The sequence below is a fragment of the Leptodactylus fuscus genome, chromosome 1 (genome assembly GCF_031893055.1).
Source record: "Leptodactylus fuscus isolate aLepFus1 chromosome 1, aLepFus1.hap2, whole genome shotgun sequence".
NCBI classification, from domain to species: Eukaryota; Metazoa; Chordata; class Amphibia; order Anura; family Leptodactylidae; genus Leptodactylus; species Leptodactylus fuscus.
The window spans coordinates 89,138,925-89,154,821 of record NC_134265.1 but is presented as its reverse complement, the minus strand read 5'-3'; the positions used below and the strand labels follow the sequence as shown (position 1 = coordinate 89,154,821).

The window sequence follows — 15,897 nt, the reverse complement described above, 5'->3', positions numbered from 1 at the left end:
GGGATTAGCCATAATCCCATCCACTATGCAGGTACTGTAAAACACTGCGGTTGTTTCAGCCATGGCAAAAATCATGGCGTTTTCGCAACGTGGGGCCCCAGTCTCAAGCCAATTTCATGCAGTAGTATTATATCAGTGAAAACTAGAAGTGTAACACACAAAGACCAAACAAATTTTAAAAATAAAAAAAAAAGTATAAAGATCTGCATCTCTTTCATATTTTGGATTCAATCCAAAAATCTGTAGAGTGTGAATAACAGAACATTTAGCAGTGTGATTCCTGGGATTCAACGCATATACAACAAATATTAAAAATAAATAAATAATAAATGCACATATTTATTCAACTTTATTGAAGATACATCATCAGTCAAAGAGAATGATAAAAGGAACTTTCCAGGCCCACCCAGATAGCTTTCATACGGACAACCTTTCTTTAGGACAGGCCATCTGTATCTGATCAGTGGTGGTCCGATGCCTGGACCCCACACTGACCTATCTACTGATCCTGTTGCCTCTGCACCTTGAAAGCTATAGAAGGGTTGGTGCCAGGAGCAGAAGGCACCATTGCTATAAAGAGGATGTGCTGCAGTTCTGCATCTATTCACTCCAATAGGAGCAGCATTACAGTACCCAGCACAGCTACATGGTGCCTTCTGCTTCCAGCACACCATCTTCTACATCCTTTATCACATAGGAGACAGGCAGAACGGCACATCAGTGAATATTATGTATATATTATATATATATATAGTTGAGAGTATGCAAATAAAGAAGCAAGACCTGCTGTGCCCACGAGGGGTAACATATCTATCCTAACCCGAGACATTTCTAACGCTCCGCAGACATTACTAGAATAGCTCCGGAATCTCGGCCTTCTTACTACTACAACCTTAGTGGACAGCGCACACTAACTAGATGTGAACATCAGCCTAGGAACCAATATTTCGGCCCACACTTCCCGGCCGGAAGACGCTACAGACTGCACCGGGTCGTGCAGCAGGCACAGAGGGGCTCGCTGTTACCCTAGCAATGTAACTTTTCCTGCGCCCCAGCACCCCGCCGTGCCAGCTGTCCGTGATGGCCATAGCCGGCGGTGCTGAGTGAGGGTCCCGGCCGCTGGGCACGATGTCGCTGGACACCTCCCTGGAAGAGTTCCGCACTCGCTGGAGGGCAGAGATCCGGGGAAGAATCGCAGCCCCTGCGCCTCCGAAGCGCCGACGCTCTGCATCCAGTCCGGAGCCCGAGCTTCCCTGTGAAGGGGATGTGGCCTGGAGACGTCTCCCCGGGTCACCGCCTCCAGATACGGAGGCAGCGGAGAATAGGTACCTAGAACTGGCGGAGAGCCTGCTGCAGGAGAGGCCGGTGCCCGCAGCTGCTAGACCGGGATCTCCCCAGAGGCCGCCCGCACTGCCCAGCCTGGTGGAGCAGCTCATCAGTGACCTGGTAAATACTGTGCACGGGGCGGGGGATGTGACGTCACATAGCCGGATGTTTGACTGTCTAGCAACCAATTAGATTACAGCTGTCATCTTACCACAGTGGTTTACAAAATGATATAAGCTCGCTGATTGGTGGCTCGGAGCATATTTATTGTGGTAGACCTTATGAAAGCTGTTTTAGTTGCCTGTAGGAACCCATTGCATAGCAGCTTTCATCTCCTGCAAAGCTACAGTGCTAACCACTGCGCCACCATGCGCCCTGCCTCTCCCTTAGAGCAGTGAGTGCCAGCTTTAGCAGCAAGGTGTCTGCCCTGTTAATCAAAATGGCAGAGTGACCTGGCACAACTGTAAAGCGTCAGATGCTTTCCCTGACACATTGTTATATGTCAGAAAAAAATGGTTCATAAACGTAGTTTTCTGGTTCTCCCCATATACAGCATAATATTAATATGTAAATATGGGTGCTTTCTTCCATAAACAGTGCCACATCTGTCCACAGGTTATGTGTGGTACTGCAGATCATCCCTATTTACTTTATTGGAGCTGGGGATCCAATACCAGGCACAAACCATAGACATGTGTGGTGCTGCTTCTGGATACATCTGGCAATTTTTTGGAATCCTGATTTTCTATGGCCCCTGCAGACGTGAAAATCCAGAATATATATTGCTTGTAATTCCTCGACTGAAACTGTCTGCATGATTGATAATGAGAGGAGTCCCTGCCTCACCATGGCTTCGCTGTTTTGTTCTGTCTATAGTGTGGGACATTAGATCCTAGGGGAGGCAGAAACGTCTACCATCATAGATCACACATGGAGTCTAGACCTTCAGAGTGGGTTTAAGCTGAAAATATGGCCAATGGATTTTAGTCCCGTATTTCCCTGTGTATAGGACAGACATATGCAATACAGTGGCTGCGCCTTATACCGTGGAAGGAGTAGTCAGTGTAGCATATCTCTGTCGTATATAGTGGGAGAGTTTTAGTCAATTAAATGAAATACATGTCCATCCTTTTCCAATGGTTTTTTTTTTTTCTATTTCTTTATACTAATTTTCCCATAAAATGCTGAAGGATATAATTGGTTTAATTGGATGTCATGAGACATATATCAAACACAGCTCCAAAGTGCATTTGAGGCAGTAAGGCTGAGGGCCCACATTGCGGAAACACAGCTTTTTTTTGTTGTTGTAGATTTTGCTGCGTTTTATTGAGCCAAAGCCAAGAATGGCTACAAAAGGAATGGGAAATATATAGGGAATTCTTATACTTCTACCTTCTGCTCAATCCACTCCTGGCTTTGGCTCCAAAACGCCCCAACAAAATCTGCAACAAAAAAAGCTGTGTTTCCGCAATGTGGGGCTTCAGCCTAAGTCTTAGGCTAAGACCCCACTTTGCAGAATCGTAGCTTTTTTTTGTTGGAGATTTTGTTGCTTTTTTTTTTTTTAAGTCAAAGCCAAGAATGGCTACAAAAGGAATGGTACTATACAGAAAAGGACCTATCCAACCAACTTCTACAGAAGTATCAAATGGATAAAAGGATCCGCGCTTACCAACCGTAGTTCTTGTTGCATTTGTTTATTAAAGCCTCACACACAACGCGTTTCGAAACCGGAAGCTGGTTTCTTCTTCAGGTGCACAAAGGACAATAGGTCCTTTTCTGTATAGTACCATGCATACGTGTTTTCACGGTTAAGATCTGCCAGCTACTAGCCATTTTGTCTATGAAGTGATATTTGAGTGCTGTGATCACTTCACAGCGCTTAAAGGTGATTATATGTTGAATAATACTTTGTGGAATCACTTTAAAAGGGTAATGCACAAGGTGCCGCGCGGTGCTCTCTCTTCTGTTTTCTTACAAAAGGAATGGGAAATATAGAGTTCTACCTTTTTCTCAATCTACCACTGGCCTTGGCTCAAAAAAACGCAACAAAATCTGCAACAAAAAAAGCTATGTTTCCACAAATTGGGGTTTTAGCCTCGGTGCATTCAGATGGTCAGGTTGGGTGCAGTTGAAACTTTTGCCAAAAAAGTATTTGGTTTTAATGTAGTTATTTTTCTTTTTTAATATTATAGTTCAAATAGCAAAAAAAAACTGCACTTAACCTGATTGTGTAAATGTACCTTCATACTCCATGATTTGTTTTACGTTTTCTGCCTTGCCATGGTTTATAAAGGAATAACCCAAATGAAAAAGATTTTAAAAGGAATATGTAGCAAGAAAATCTCCTATGATCTACATTTTAAACCAACTTTTTAATTTAAACTCATTTTTAAACATATTTTAATTTTTTTTTGTATTTTTCTGTCAATATCTTTATTTATAAAAAAGAACTAACAACTAAAATCCTGCAATTTTCACTTTAGCTACTAAGACTAATAAAACAGACGAGAAAAAAGTAATATATTTCACATCTGATTACAAATTATTATTAAAAAAAGGTGATACTTTCATTTCTAATAACTTTTTAAGTGCAGCTAAATGACAACGTTCTATACGACAGTAAATATAGGCAGGATTTGGAAATGCTTGACTTCATGGAAGTAATTTCAGTAGGCAGAGCTATTCTCTTAATAATATCATTGCATTGGCTTGCACTGTGTGCAGTTTTCCATCTTTCAGTGGACAAAAGATTCTCAAATGTGACTTTCCAAAGAGCCACATCATTAACTAGAATCTAAAATTAATATTTTAATGTTTGTCTGTGCGCTCCTAATTGGCCTGGCAACGCTAAAGAGTCATTTAGCCAGCCTCGGAAACTAACAGCGGAGAAGCCTTCTAATCGCCAAGTCAACAGGCTTTGATTACATAAATTAAGCAGTTAATTTGAGCCGGCTCCCATTTGCTTTCTTAAATGGATAACAAACGTCTGTGCTTAGATTCGGCTGCACAGAGTGCTCGCTTGCTGTGCTTGAATGGCAGGACCTAAAAACAAAGCGGCCAAACTATTTCTCATTTCATACTAATTTATGGGACCCATGGTTGGTCATCCCTTTGTTTCAAACCACATATAACTCATAAGGACAACAGAGTAGTGAGTGGCGGCACTATACCAAATCGGTGGCATAACTTACCCTCCCTCTGAAGCTCATGCCAGCTCGTGCGATGACTGTCAGAGTTCTGGAACCTTCACTAAAGTTTGAGTAATGCTGATTATTGCCATGAAAAGAAAACATGGTGAATGAAATCTAGAGACACTATTAACTCTTTGTGTCACATTTTACGTGTTGAGCGAAGACCCCATGCACACAATCGAGTGTGCTTCTTATGTTGGGCCCAGTGTGCAGCGGAATGTATCTGGATGAAATTTGTACAGATGAATAAAGAGAGCTGGTTCAATCTTCAAGTGATAGACTTGACTTATTACAGAGTTTCAGGAGAAACATTAACCAAACATGTAAGGAATTAGGGAGCCTTCACACGGAGTTTACACTCCGCTCATTCAGACACGTAAACACGTGTCAAAGTGACCGCTGTAAAACACAATCCCATAGACTTCAATGTGTGTTGGTCTTGCGCGCTACACATTGAAATCAATGGGAAGCTTTTAAACCCATTGACTTTAATGTGTAGTGCGCGTAAGACCGGCACACATTGAAGTCTATGGGATTGTGTTTTACAGCGGGCACTTTGACACATATTTACTAGAGATGAGCGAACACTAAAATGTTCGAGGTTCGAAATTCGATTCGAACAGCCGCTCAATGTTCGTGTGTTCGAATGGGTTTCGAACCCCATTATAGTCTATGGGGAACAGATACTCGTTAAGGGGGAAACCCAAATCCGTGTCTGGAGGGTCACCAAGTCCACTATGACACCCCAGGAAATGATGCCAACACCTCTGGAATGACACTGGGACAGCAGGGGAAGCATGTCTGGGGGCATCTAACACACCAAAGACCCTCTATTACCCCAACATCACTGCCTAACAACTACACACTTTCCACATTCAAAAAAACCTCTATCAAAGTGGGAAAATACCTGGAAACCTTCTTTACTCCCCAAATGGATGGACACAAACCCCAATTTAAGCTCAACAAACAGTAACAACCACCCCTTTAAATCACGTTCCCCATGACAACCACAAATGGAATAGGCAATGGGAATTCCAAAAGCCCTCACCCTTAACTGTCATTTTGAGTGTGTGTGTGTGTGTGTGTGTGTGTGTGTGTGTGTGTGATGTGGTAAGACCTTCCAAAATTCACTTTTCTAGCCCTTAACATGAGCCCTTCCAAACAAAGTTACATGACCTTAAGCTGAGCTACCAGCAGAGATTGAGGCCCTTGGCATGAGTAGAGCCTTGCACCAGCAGTGTTTTTGGCACTTAGGGTGAGTTGAGCCTTGTACCAGCGTGTGTCCCTTAACATCAGGCGGGCCCTAAGTTCTGCGCTTTGCACAAAAGTTCCACATTAACTAGGCTGAATGGTACAAAGATTAGTAGGCCCGAGAACCAGGAACAGGTCTTGCAATGGCTGTCGGATAACGCTTAAAGCACATTGTCCACCAGCCAGGCAGCCTCTACCTCCTCTTACCCAACAGTCTTGTCCTCCTTCCACCCAAAATTCCCAATCTTCCCAGAACAATAACCCCAACTGTCCCTGCTCCCCAGAGCTGTTCTCCCTTCCTTTGACTGTACCGCAACCTGCCCCTCCATTTCGCGATTCCACGGACCTAACAGACGAGTATCTGTGTCCAGATGCTCAAACACTAGAGTCTCCTCCATTCCATCTCCGGTCGATTTGGTGGCGGATGACCAGCAACCCACCCTCATCGACGACGATGAGACGCAGTTGCTGTCAGGGCAGCCAGTTGACATGCGCATTGTGCAGGAGGAGGAGGCGAGACAGGAGTTGGAAGAGGAGGTGGTGGACGACGAGGACACCGACCCCACCTGGACAAGGCAGATGTCAAGCTGGGAAAGTAGTGTGGATGTTGAGGCAGGTGCAGCACCAAAAAGGGTAGCTAGAGGCAGAGACATGTCCAGAGGCAGAGGTCAGCTGCTTTGCCGAAGCCAGGCCAGACCCGGAATGTCCGAAGATGTTCCCTTTTGTACCCAGCCCAGAAAAACTCCCCCATCGAGGGCACGTTTCTTGAAGGTGTAGAGTTTTTTCAAGGAATGCGCCGAGGACAGATATAGTGTCGTCTACACAATTTGCCTCTCGAAATCGAGTAGGGGCCCTGAGAAGAGCAACCTGTCCACCACTTCAATGCACCGTCATTTGGAATCCAAGCAATGGAATCAGTGGCAGGCAGCAACGGCAGGACAAACGTCGCCCGCCGTTCATGCCACTGCCTCTGCTCACAGTGCTGGCGATGCACTCCAGAGGACGAGCCAGGACATCACTTCATCTGCCTCCGCCACTTTGTTGACTTCTCCCTCATCCTCCCCTGTTTCTGTCTTATCTCCTTCTCCTGCACCATCAAAGGCACCATCAGGCGCTTCTTTACAACAACCCACCATCTCTCAGACATTGGAGCGCCGGCAGAAATACACCGCTAACCACCCACCCACGCAAGCCTAGAACGCCAACATCGCTAAACTGCTGGCCCAGGAGAGGTTGGCGTTCCGGCTTGTTGAAACTCCCGCCTTCCCGGACCTGATGGCAACTGTGGCACCTCACTATGCCGTCCCTAGCCGTCTCAACTTCTCCCGGTGTGGCGTCCCCGCCTTGCACCAGCACGTGTCACTCAACATCAGGTGGGCCCTTAGTTCCGCGCTTTGCTGCAAGGTCCACTTGACCACCGACACTTGGACAAGCGCCTGTGGTCAGGGATGCTGCAGTGCTTATCTTTAATGACAGGCAGGGTGAATGTGGTGGAGTCTGTTCCCCGGGTGCAAACTGGGGTGGCCTATCTCCTCTCCCAGGCCAAAATTCATGGCAGGAGTAGACTGAAACCCTACGACGCTGCAACCTCCACCACAGCTACTAGCGGCAAACGCTAAAACACTGGTGTGGGGAGACGTCAGCAGGCGGTGCTGAAGCTCATCAGCTTGGGGGACAGACAGCACAGTGCCTCCGAGGTCAGGGATGCCATCCTGGCTGAGATGGCATTTTTTTTTCCCTGCTACACCTGGGGCCTGGCATTTTTACGCCTGTGATAATGGCTGGAACCTGGTAGCGGCTCTGGAGCTTGCCAGCCTCCAACACGTTCCATGTTTGGCCCACGTCTAACCTAGTGGTGCAAAGTTTTTTAAAAACATACCCAAATGTACCGAAGCTACTGTTGAAAATGCGGCGCTTGTGCGCCCACTTTTGCAAGTGCACAGGAGTCGCTGCTAGCCTAAAAACACTCTAGCAAGGCCTACATCTGTCCAAACACAGGCTGTTGTCCGTCATTCACACACGCTGAAACCCTACAATACCATATCTTGAGCAGGGTGTGTGAGCTGCACAGACCTTTGATGGAGTTCCATCTACAAAACCCAAGGGTTCCTCAAAGTCAGCAACCAAAGTTTCTGCACCATGAGTTTCCAGGGGTGGCAGAGTTATGGCTAGGGGAAGAGGCATGGATAGGGATGATGTCTAGGGGCAAAAGCAGTGTGGATGTGGAGGCAAGCTAAGCAGGAAAAACTGGGGGTACAAGCTAAGGCATGGACTGGGGTGATGTCTAGGGGCAAAAGCAGTGTGGATGTGGAGGCAAGCTAAGCAGGAAAAACTGGGGGTACAAGCTAAGGCATGGACTGGGGTGATGTCTAGGGGCAAAAGCAGTGTGGATGTGGAGGCAAGCTAAGCAGGAAAAACTGGGGGTACAAGCTAAGGCATGGACTGGGGTGATGTCTAGGGGCAAAAGCAGTGTGGATGTGGAGGCAAGCAAAGCAGGGAAAATGGTGGCTAGAGACAAAGGGATGTCCATAGGCAGCAAGGGCAAAGATGCAAAACTCTCCCGTTTCAAGAATTTTCCTGACTTGTTTCCCCACAAAACATTCCTGGGAGGAGGGCTGAAACACCACCCTCCTCCTCCTCCGCTGTTAGATTGACCCCAACTACGAGCTGAAAACGCTGCAACACTGGTGTGGGGAGACGTCAGCAGGCTGGGCTGAAGCTCATCAGCTTGGGAGACGGACAGCACACTGCCTCTGAGGTCAGGGATGCCATCCTGGATGAGATGGCAATTTGTTTATCCCCGCTGCCCCTGGGGCCAGGTTTTTTAGCTTGTTGGAGGGCTCTGGAGCTTGCCAGCCTCCAACACGTTCCATGCCTGGCTCACATGTTCAATGTAGTGGTGCAATGATTTTTAAAAACATACCCCAAATTAGCTGAGCTAAGGGTGAAAGTGCGGCACTTGGACACCCACTTTCCCAAGTCTACAGTACCTGGAGCTAGCCGCAATACACTCCAGCAAGGCCTACATCTGCCTGAAGCACCTACTGTTGTGCGAGGTCACCACACGCTCTAACCCTAGATACCGTATGTTCAGCAGGGTGTGTGAGCAGCAGAGACCTTTGATGGAGTACCAGCTACAAAACCCAAGAGTTCCTCAGAGTCAGCTCCCTCACTTTCTGCACCATGAGTTTCCATGGGTGGCAGACTTATGGCTAGAGGCACAGGCATGGATAGGGGTGATGTGTAGGGGCAAAAGCAGTGTGGATGTGGAGGCAAGCTAAGCAGCAAAAACTGGGGGTACAAGCAGCCGGTGACATCATCACTGACAAGCACAGCTGTCTGTCAGCTGACAGGCTGACTTTCACCAAAATGAACAGACAATGGATAGACTCATCATATACATGTCAGTTACATGACAAATTTAGTGCAATTTGCAAGTCCAAGATGGTTTGGAGATCTGCGGAGAGGAATCTCACCACCTCTTGCGGGTGCCATCATTTGGAAGGCAAGCCCTGGGCTCAGTGGGTGAGAGCAAGCGCAGGATAATCGTCGTTTGGCCTGGCGGCCACTGCCTCTTCCACTGTTGACAGGGCTGGCGCTGCAGTCCAGACCAGGAGCCAGGACACCTCCACATCTGCCTCTGACACTTTGGGGAGTTCACCCTTATCCTCACCTTTTCCTGCCATTTCTCCTTTTGCCCGCGCCATCATGCGCCTCTTCCCAGCAACTCCCCATCTCCCAAGCCTTTCATTTCATGCTAAAGTACAGCGCAACCCACCCACATGCCCAAGGCTTCAACGGCCTCATCTCAAGAAATCTGGCCCAGGAGATGTTGGAATCCCGGCTGGGGGACACTCTGCCCTTTTTGGGCAGAGTGTCTACTGCGCCACCGCACTGTGCCGTCCACACCAGCACTTTCCCCCAAACATGAGGCGGTCCCTAAATTCAGCGCTTAGCCCTAAAGTTCCATGTGACCAGTTACGAATGGACAAGTGCATGCGGACAGGGACGCTACCTTTCAATTTGGGCACAGTGGTTGAATGTAGTTGAGGCGTGGACCGGGTCGCAAAATGTGGTGGCCTGACTTGTCTCCCCACACAACATTCCTGGGAGGAGGGCTGAAACACCACCCTCCTCCGCTGTTAAATTGACCCCAGCTACGAGCTGGAAACGCTGCAACACTGGTGTGGGGAGACGTCAGCGGGCCGTGCTGAAGCTCATCAGCTTGGGGGCCAGACAGCACACTGCCTACAAAGTGAGTCATGCCATCCTCGATGAGACGGCAATGTGGTTTTTGCCACTGCACCTGGGCCCAGGCATGTTGTCATGTGTGATAATGGCCGTAACCTGGGATTGGCTCCGTAGCTTGGCAGCCTGCAACATATTCCATGCCTGGGCCACGTTTTTAACTCATTGCTGCTAATCTTTTGAAAAAGGTACCCCAATGTTCCTGAGCTACTGGTGAAAGTGTGGCGCTTGTGCGGATAGTTTTTAAAGTGTATAGTTGCCACTGCTAGCCTCTATGCACTCCTACAACGCCTGTACCTGCTGGAACAACGGCTGTTGTGCGACGTCTCCACACTGCTGGCACTAAACATATCATGTGTTGAGCAGAGTGTGTGAGCAGCACAGACCTTTGATGTAGTTCCAACTCCAAAACCCTCGGGTTCGTCAAAGTCAACTCCCTCAGTTGCTCAACCATGAGTGGCCATGGGTGGCAGACTTATGTGAAATCCCATCCCATCCATTGCACTGGACACGAAACATTAGCATGCGCTCAGCACAACTTCGGATATGGCAGATGCGTTAAGCAGGGTGCAGGGTACAACACAGACCAGGCCCGAGCACCAGGAACAGGTGTTAGAAATACTGCAGCATCTGCCATTTCCTTCCAATTTTGGGGTTTTGGACCCGCCACCGACTTGTCTGGACCTAAGTGGGGATCATGAGACACAGTTGCCATCAAGGCAAGCTGTGGTCATGTGCGGTTTGCAGTAAGGGGGCAGTGCGCAATTGGAAGAGGAGTTGGTGGATGACGAGGCCACCGACCCCACATGGACAGGGGTGATGTCTAGGGGCTAAAGCAGTGTAGATGTAGAGGGAAGCTAAATCAACAAAAAACCTGGGTAGAAGCAAAGGCATAAACTGGGGTGATGTTTAGGGGTGAAAGCAGAGTAGATGTGGAGGGAAGCTAAGCAGCAAAAACAGTGGGTAGAAGCAAAGGCATGCAAAACTCTACCCTGTTGGAAGACTTATTCCTAGGTCTGGAACACGTTAATGGCCCCCCTGGACAAATTACTGCCACTCAGGGGCCTAGTGTCACCAGGAGGGACAAGTATAGGCGCATGTTGTGGGAATACCTGGCCGACACCAGCTCTGTCCTCTCCGATCCCTCTGTGCTCTACAGCCTAAACTTATTTTCTCATCTTTTTTTCTGAACTGCACATCTCTTGCCTGCTTCCTTTGGGATCTTAGAAATGGTGGTCCACTTCCACAGATGGTAACTTCAATAGACAGTGTAACGGGAGTAGCTGAGGGATCGCTGTCTTAACCACTTTTTGGCACAAAATTAACTTCCAAAGCCAAATATGGTGCAAGTATATGATGCAAGGACACCTACACACCTATCTCTGACACATTGGGGAGTTCACCCTCATGCGCCCTTTTGGCCTGCACCATCATGCGCCTCTTCCCAGCCACTCCACATTTCCCAAGCTTTTCATTGCAGGCAGAAGTACAATACAACCCACCCCCATGCCCAAGCCTGTAACAGCCTCATCGATAAACTGCTGGCCCTGGAGATGTTGGTGTTTGTTTATGCTTCTGGAGACCCAGGCCTTCCGTCAGCAGATGGCAGCTGGGGCACCTCCCTATGCTGGGCCTAGCCGTTACTACTTCTCTTGGTGTGCTGTCTCTGCCTTGCGCCTGCATGTGTCCCATAACATCAGTCGGGCCCAGAGCTCTGCGCTTTGCTGCAAGGTCCACTTGACCACCGACACATGGACAAGCGCCTGTGGTCAGGGATGCTGCAGTGCTTATCTTTAATGACAGGCAGGGTGAATGTGGTGGAGTCTGTTCCCCGGGTGCAAACTGGGGTGGCCTATCTCCTCTCCCAGGCCAAAATTCATGGCAGGAGTAGACTGAAACCCTACGAAGCTGCAACCTCCACCCCAGCTACTAGCGGAAAACACTGTAACACTGGCATGGGGAGATGTCAGCAGGCCGTGCTGAAACTGATCAGCTTGGGGGACAGACAGCACAGTGCCTCCGAGGTCAGGGATGCCATCCTGGCTGAGATGGCATTTTTTTTTCCCTGCTACACCTGGGGCCTGGCATTTTTGCGCCTGTGATAATGGCTGGAACCTGGTAGCAGATCTGGAGCTTGCCAGACTCAAACACGGTCCACGCATGGCCCACGTTTTCCAACTTGTTGGTGCCATGTTTCTTTGAAACCTACACCATTGTGCCTGATATACAGGTCAAAGTGGGGCCATTTTCGTAAGTGAGAACTAGCCTCTGCTAGGCAGAAAACATTCAGAGCACACTCCTCTCATCTTCGCACCGTTGGCTGGCGGAGGAAGACGAGGGGGTTGGAGTGGCATCTGATGTCCCTATCCCACACGAGGCCAGAGGGTGCACTTCAGTGCATCCCATTGCTTCACCACAAATGGTGTGAAGGGGAGTGGAAAATGGAGGAAATGGAGAGTGACCCTTACAGTTGGGGCCAGCAAAGGCATGCCAAGTAACACACTGGCACACATGGATGACTTCATCTTGGGTTGCTTTTCAACACATATTTCACATCATGAAGAACAAATAATACTGGATTTTTTCAAGCCTCGAACCCCGGTCTAGGTCTAATGTCTGTTCCTTTCTTATATTAGGGGAGAGGGAAAAAAAATTACTTCAGTGATACGTTTAGCGTACATAGACTGACTATTAATGTGTATCCCACTTAGTGTTGTTAGGGTTACACACCGTCACAACCTGGCTAAAGCTTCTATAGCTGTTAATAAAGTCAACATAACTTTACGGTATCCAAAAAGACAGCTGGTACCGACAGAGAGCAAGACAAATGTCACCCAAAGCTGTGAGCTTTGAACACCCACAGTGACTTTGGCGTCATCATCATTATAAGGGAGCGGGTGGTAATAAATAACTTGGCAGTGCCTAAAACCCAAAAAGCTTATACAACTATATTTACATTAAGATACACAAATGAAACTTTTCAGTAGCATGTCATGAGACAAGCTGATAAGCTCTTCCTTTGTGCAGTGCTATTTGAAAGTTAAACGCTGCCTTTATTTTAATTCTGGAGAAGGTGCAGACATTAGATTTAGAACATGTTGTCTTCATTGTCCAAATCCTCTATATAGGTAACGTGTTTTTCGGGACGAGCTGTCTGGGAACGAGCTGGTGCAGCACTGACAACCTGGGTGAATATGGCAAGAGCCTGAGATGTAGGGTGAATGAATCCCCAAATTATTTGTGGAATTCCCAGTGAGACAATGGCACTGTATACCAGTATTAAAAATTGTGGGTGCACATAACCCCCATATATTCTTTGAATTCCCAGTCAGACAATGGCACTGTATACCAGTAGTAAAAATTGTGGGTGCACGTAACCCCCATATATTCTTTGAATTCCCAGTCAGACAATGGCACTATATACCAGTAGTAAAAATTGTGGGTGCACATAACCCCAATATATTCTTTGAATTCCCAGTCAGACAATGGCACTGTATACCAGTATTAAAAATTGTGGGTGCACATAACCCCCATATATTCTTTGAATTCCCAGTCAGACAATGGCACTGTATACCAGTAGTAAAAATTGTGGGTGCACATAACCCCAATATATTCTTTGAATTCCCAGTGAGACAATGGCACTATATACCAGTAGTAAAAATTGTGGGTGCACATAACCCCCATATGTTCTTTGAATTCCCAGTCAGACAATGGCACTGTATACCAGTATTAAAAATTGTGGGTGCACATAACCCCCATATATTCTTTGAATTCCCAGTGAGACAATGGAACTGTATAGCAGTAGCAAAAATTGTGGGTGCACGTAACCCCCATATATTCTTTGAATTCCCAGTCAGACAATGGCACTGTATACCAGTATTAAAAATTGTGGGTGCACATAACCCCCATATATTCTTTGAATTCCCAGTCAGACAATGGCACTGTATACCAGTAGTAAAAATTGTGGGTGCACATAACCCCAATATATTCTTTGAATTCCCAGTGAGACAATGGCACTGTATACCAGTATTAAAAATTGTGGGTGCACATAACCCCCATATATTCTTTGAATTCCCAGTCAGACAATGGCACTGTATACCAGTATTAAAAATTGTGGGTGCACATAACCCCCATATATTCTTTGAATTCCCAGTCAGACAATGGCACTGTATACCAGTAGTAAAAATTGTGGGTGCACATAACCCCCATATATTCTTTGAATTCCCAGTCAGACAATGGCACTGTATACCAGTATTAAAAATTGTGGGTGCGCATAACCCCCATATATTCTTTGAATTCCCAGTGAGACAATGGAACTGTATAGTAGTAGCAAAAATTGTGGGTGCACGTAACCCCCATATATTCTTTGAATTCCCAGTCAGACAATGGCACTGTATACCAGTAGTAAAAATTGTGGGTGCACATAACCCCAATATATTCTTTGAATTCCCAGTCAGACAATGGCACTGTATACCAGTATTAAAAATTGTGGGTGCACATAACCCCCATATATTCTTTGAATTCCCAGTCAGACAATGGCACTGTATACCAGTAGTAAAAATTGTGGGTGCACATAACCCCAATATATTCTTTGAATTCCCAGTGAGACAATGGCACTGTATACCAGTATTAAAAATTGTGGGTGCACATAACCCCCATATATTCTTTGAATTCCCAGTCAGACAATGGCACTGTATACCAGTAGTAAAAATTGTGGGTGCACATAACCCCAATATATTCTTTGAATTCCCAGTCAGACAATGGCACTGTATACCAGTATTAAAAATTGTGGGTGCACATAACCCCCATATATTCTTTGAATTCCCAGTCAGACAATGGCACTGTATACCAGTAGTAAAAATTGTGGGTGCACATAACCCCAATATATTCTTTGAATTCCCAGTCAGACAATGGCACTGTATACCAGTATTAAAAATTGTGGGTGCACATAACCCCCATATATTCTTTGAATTCCCAGTCAGACAATGGCACTATATACCAGTAGTAAAAATTGTGGGTGCACATAACCCCCATATATTCTTTGAATTCCCAGTCAGACAATGGCACTGTATACCAGTATTAAAAATTGTGGGTGCACATAACCCCCATATATTCTTTGAATTCCCAGTCAGACAATGGCACTGTATACCAGTAGTAAAAATTGTGGGTGCACATAACCCCAATATATTCTTTGAATTCCCAGTCAGACAATGGCACTGTATACCAGTATTAAAAATTGTGGGTGCACATAACCCCCATATATTCTTTGAATTCCCAGTCAGACAATGGCACTGTATACCAGTAGTAAAAATTGTGGGTGCACATAACCCCAATATATTCTTTGAATTCCCAGTGAGACAATGGCACTGTATACCAGTATTAAAAATTGTGGGTGCACATAACCCCCATATATTCTTTGAATTCCCAGTCAGACAATGGCACTGTATACCAGTAGTAAAAATTGTGGGTGCACGTAACCCCAATATATTCTTTGAATTACCAGTCAGAAACTGGCACTATATGGCAGTAGCAAGAAATGAGGGTATTTATAACCCCAATATATTCTTTGAATTCCCAGTCAGACAATGGCACTATATACCAGTAGTAAAAATTGTGGGTGCACATAACCCCAATATATTCTTTGAATTCCCAGTGAGACAATGGCACTATATACCAGTAGTAAAAATTGTGGGTGCACATAACCCCCATATATTCTTTGAATTCCCAGTGAGACAATGGAACTGTATAGCAGTAGCAAAAATTGTGGGTGCACGTAACCCCCATATATTCTTTGAATTCCCAGTCAGACAATGGCACTGTATACCAGTATTAAAAATTGTGGGTGCACATAACCCCAATATATTCTTTGAATTCCCAGTCA

General features: G+C 46.4%; 1 protein-coding gene across 1 annotated transcript in view; it reads left to right on the top strand.

Moving 5' to 3' along the window:
- Positions 1-923: 923 nt before the first annotated feature.
- FBXW8 (F-box and WD repeat domain containing 8) overlaps positions 924-15,897 on the top strand; it is an 82,915-nt gene continuing 67,941 nt past the window's right edge. The window contains exon 1 of the mRNA XM_075273470.1: positions 924-1,446. Coding sequence (XP_075129571.1) covers positions 1,129-1,446 — 318 coding nt within the window. The 5' untranslated portion in view covers positions 924-1,128. The remainder of the gene's footprint in view (positions 1,447-15,897) is intronic.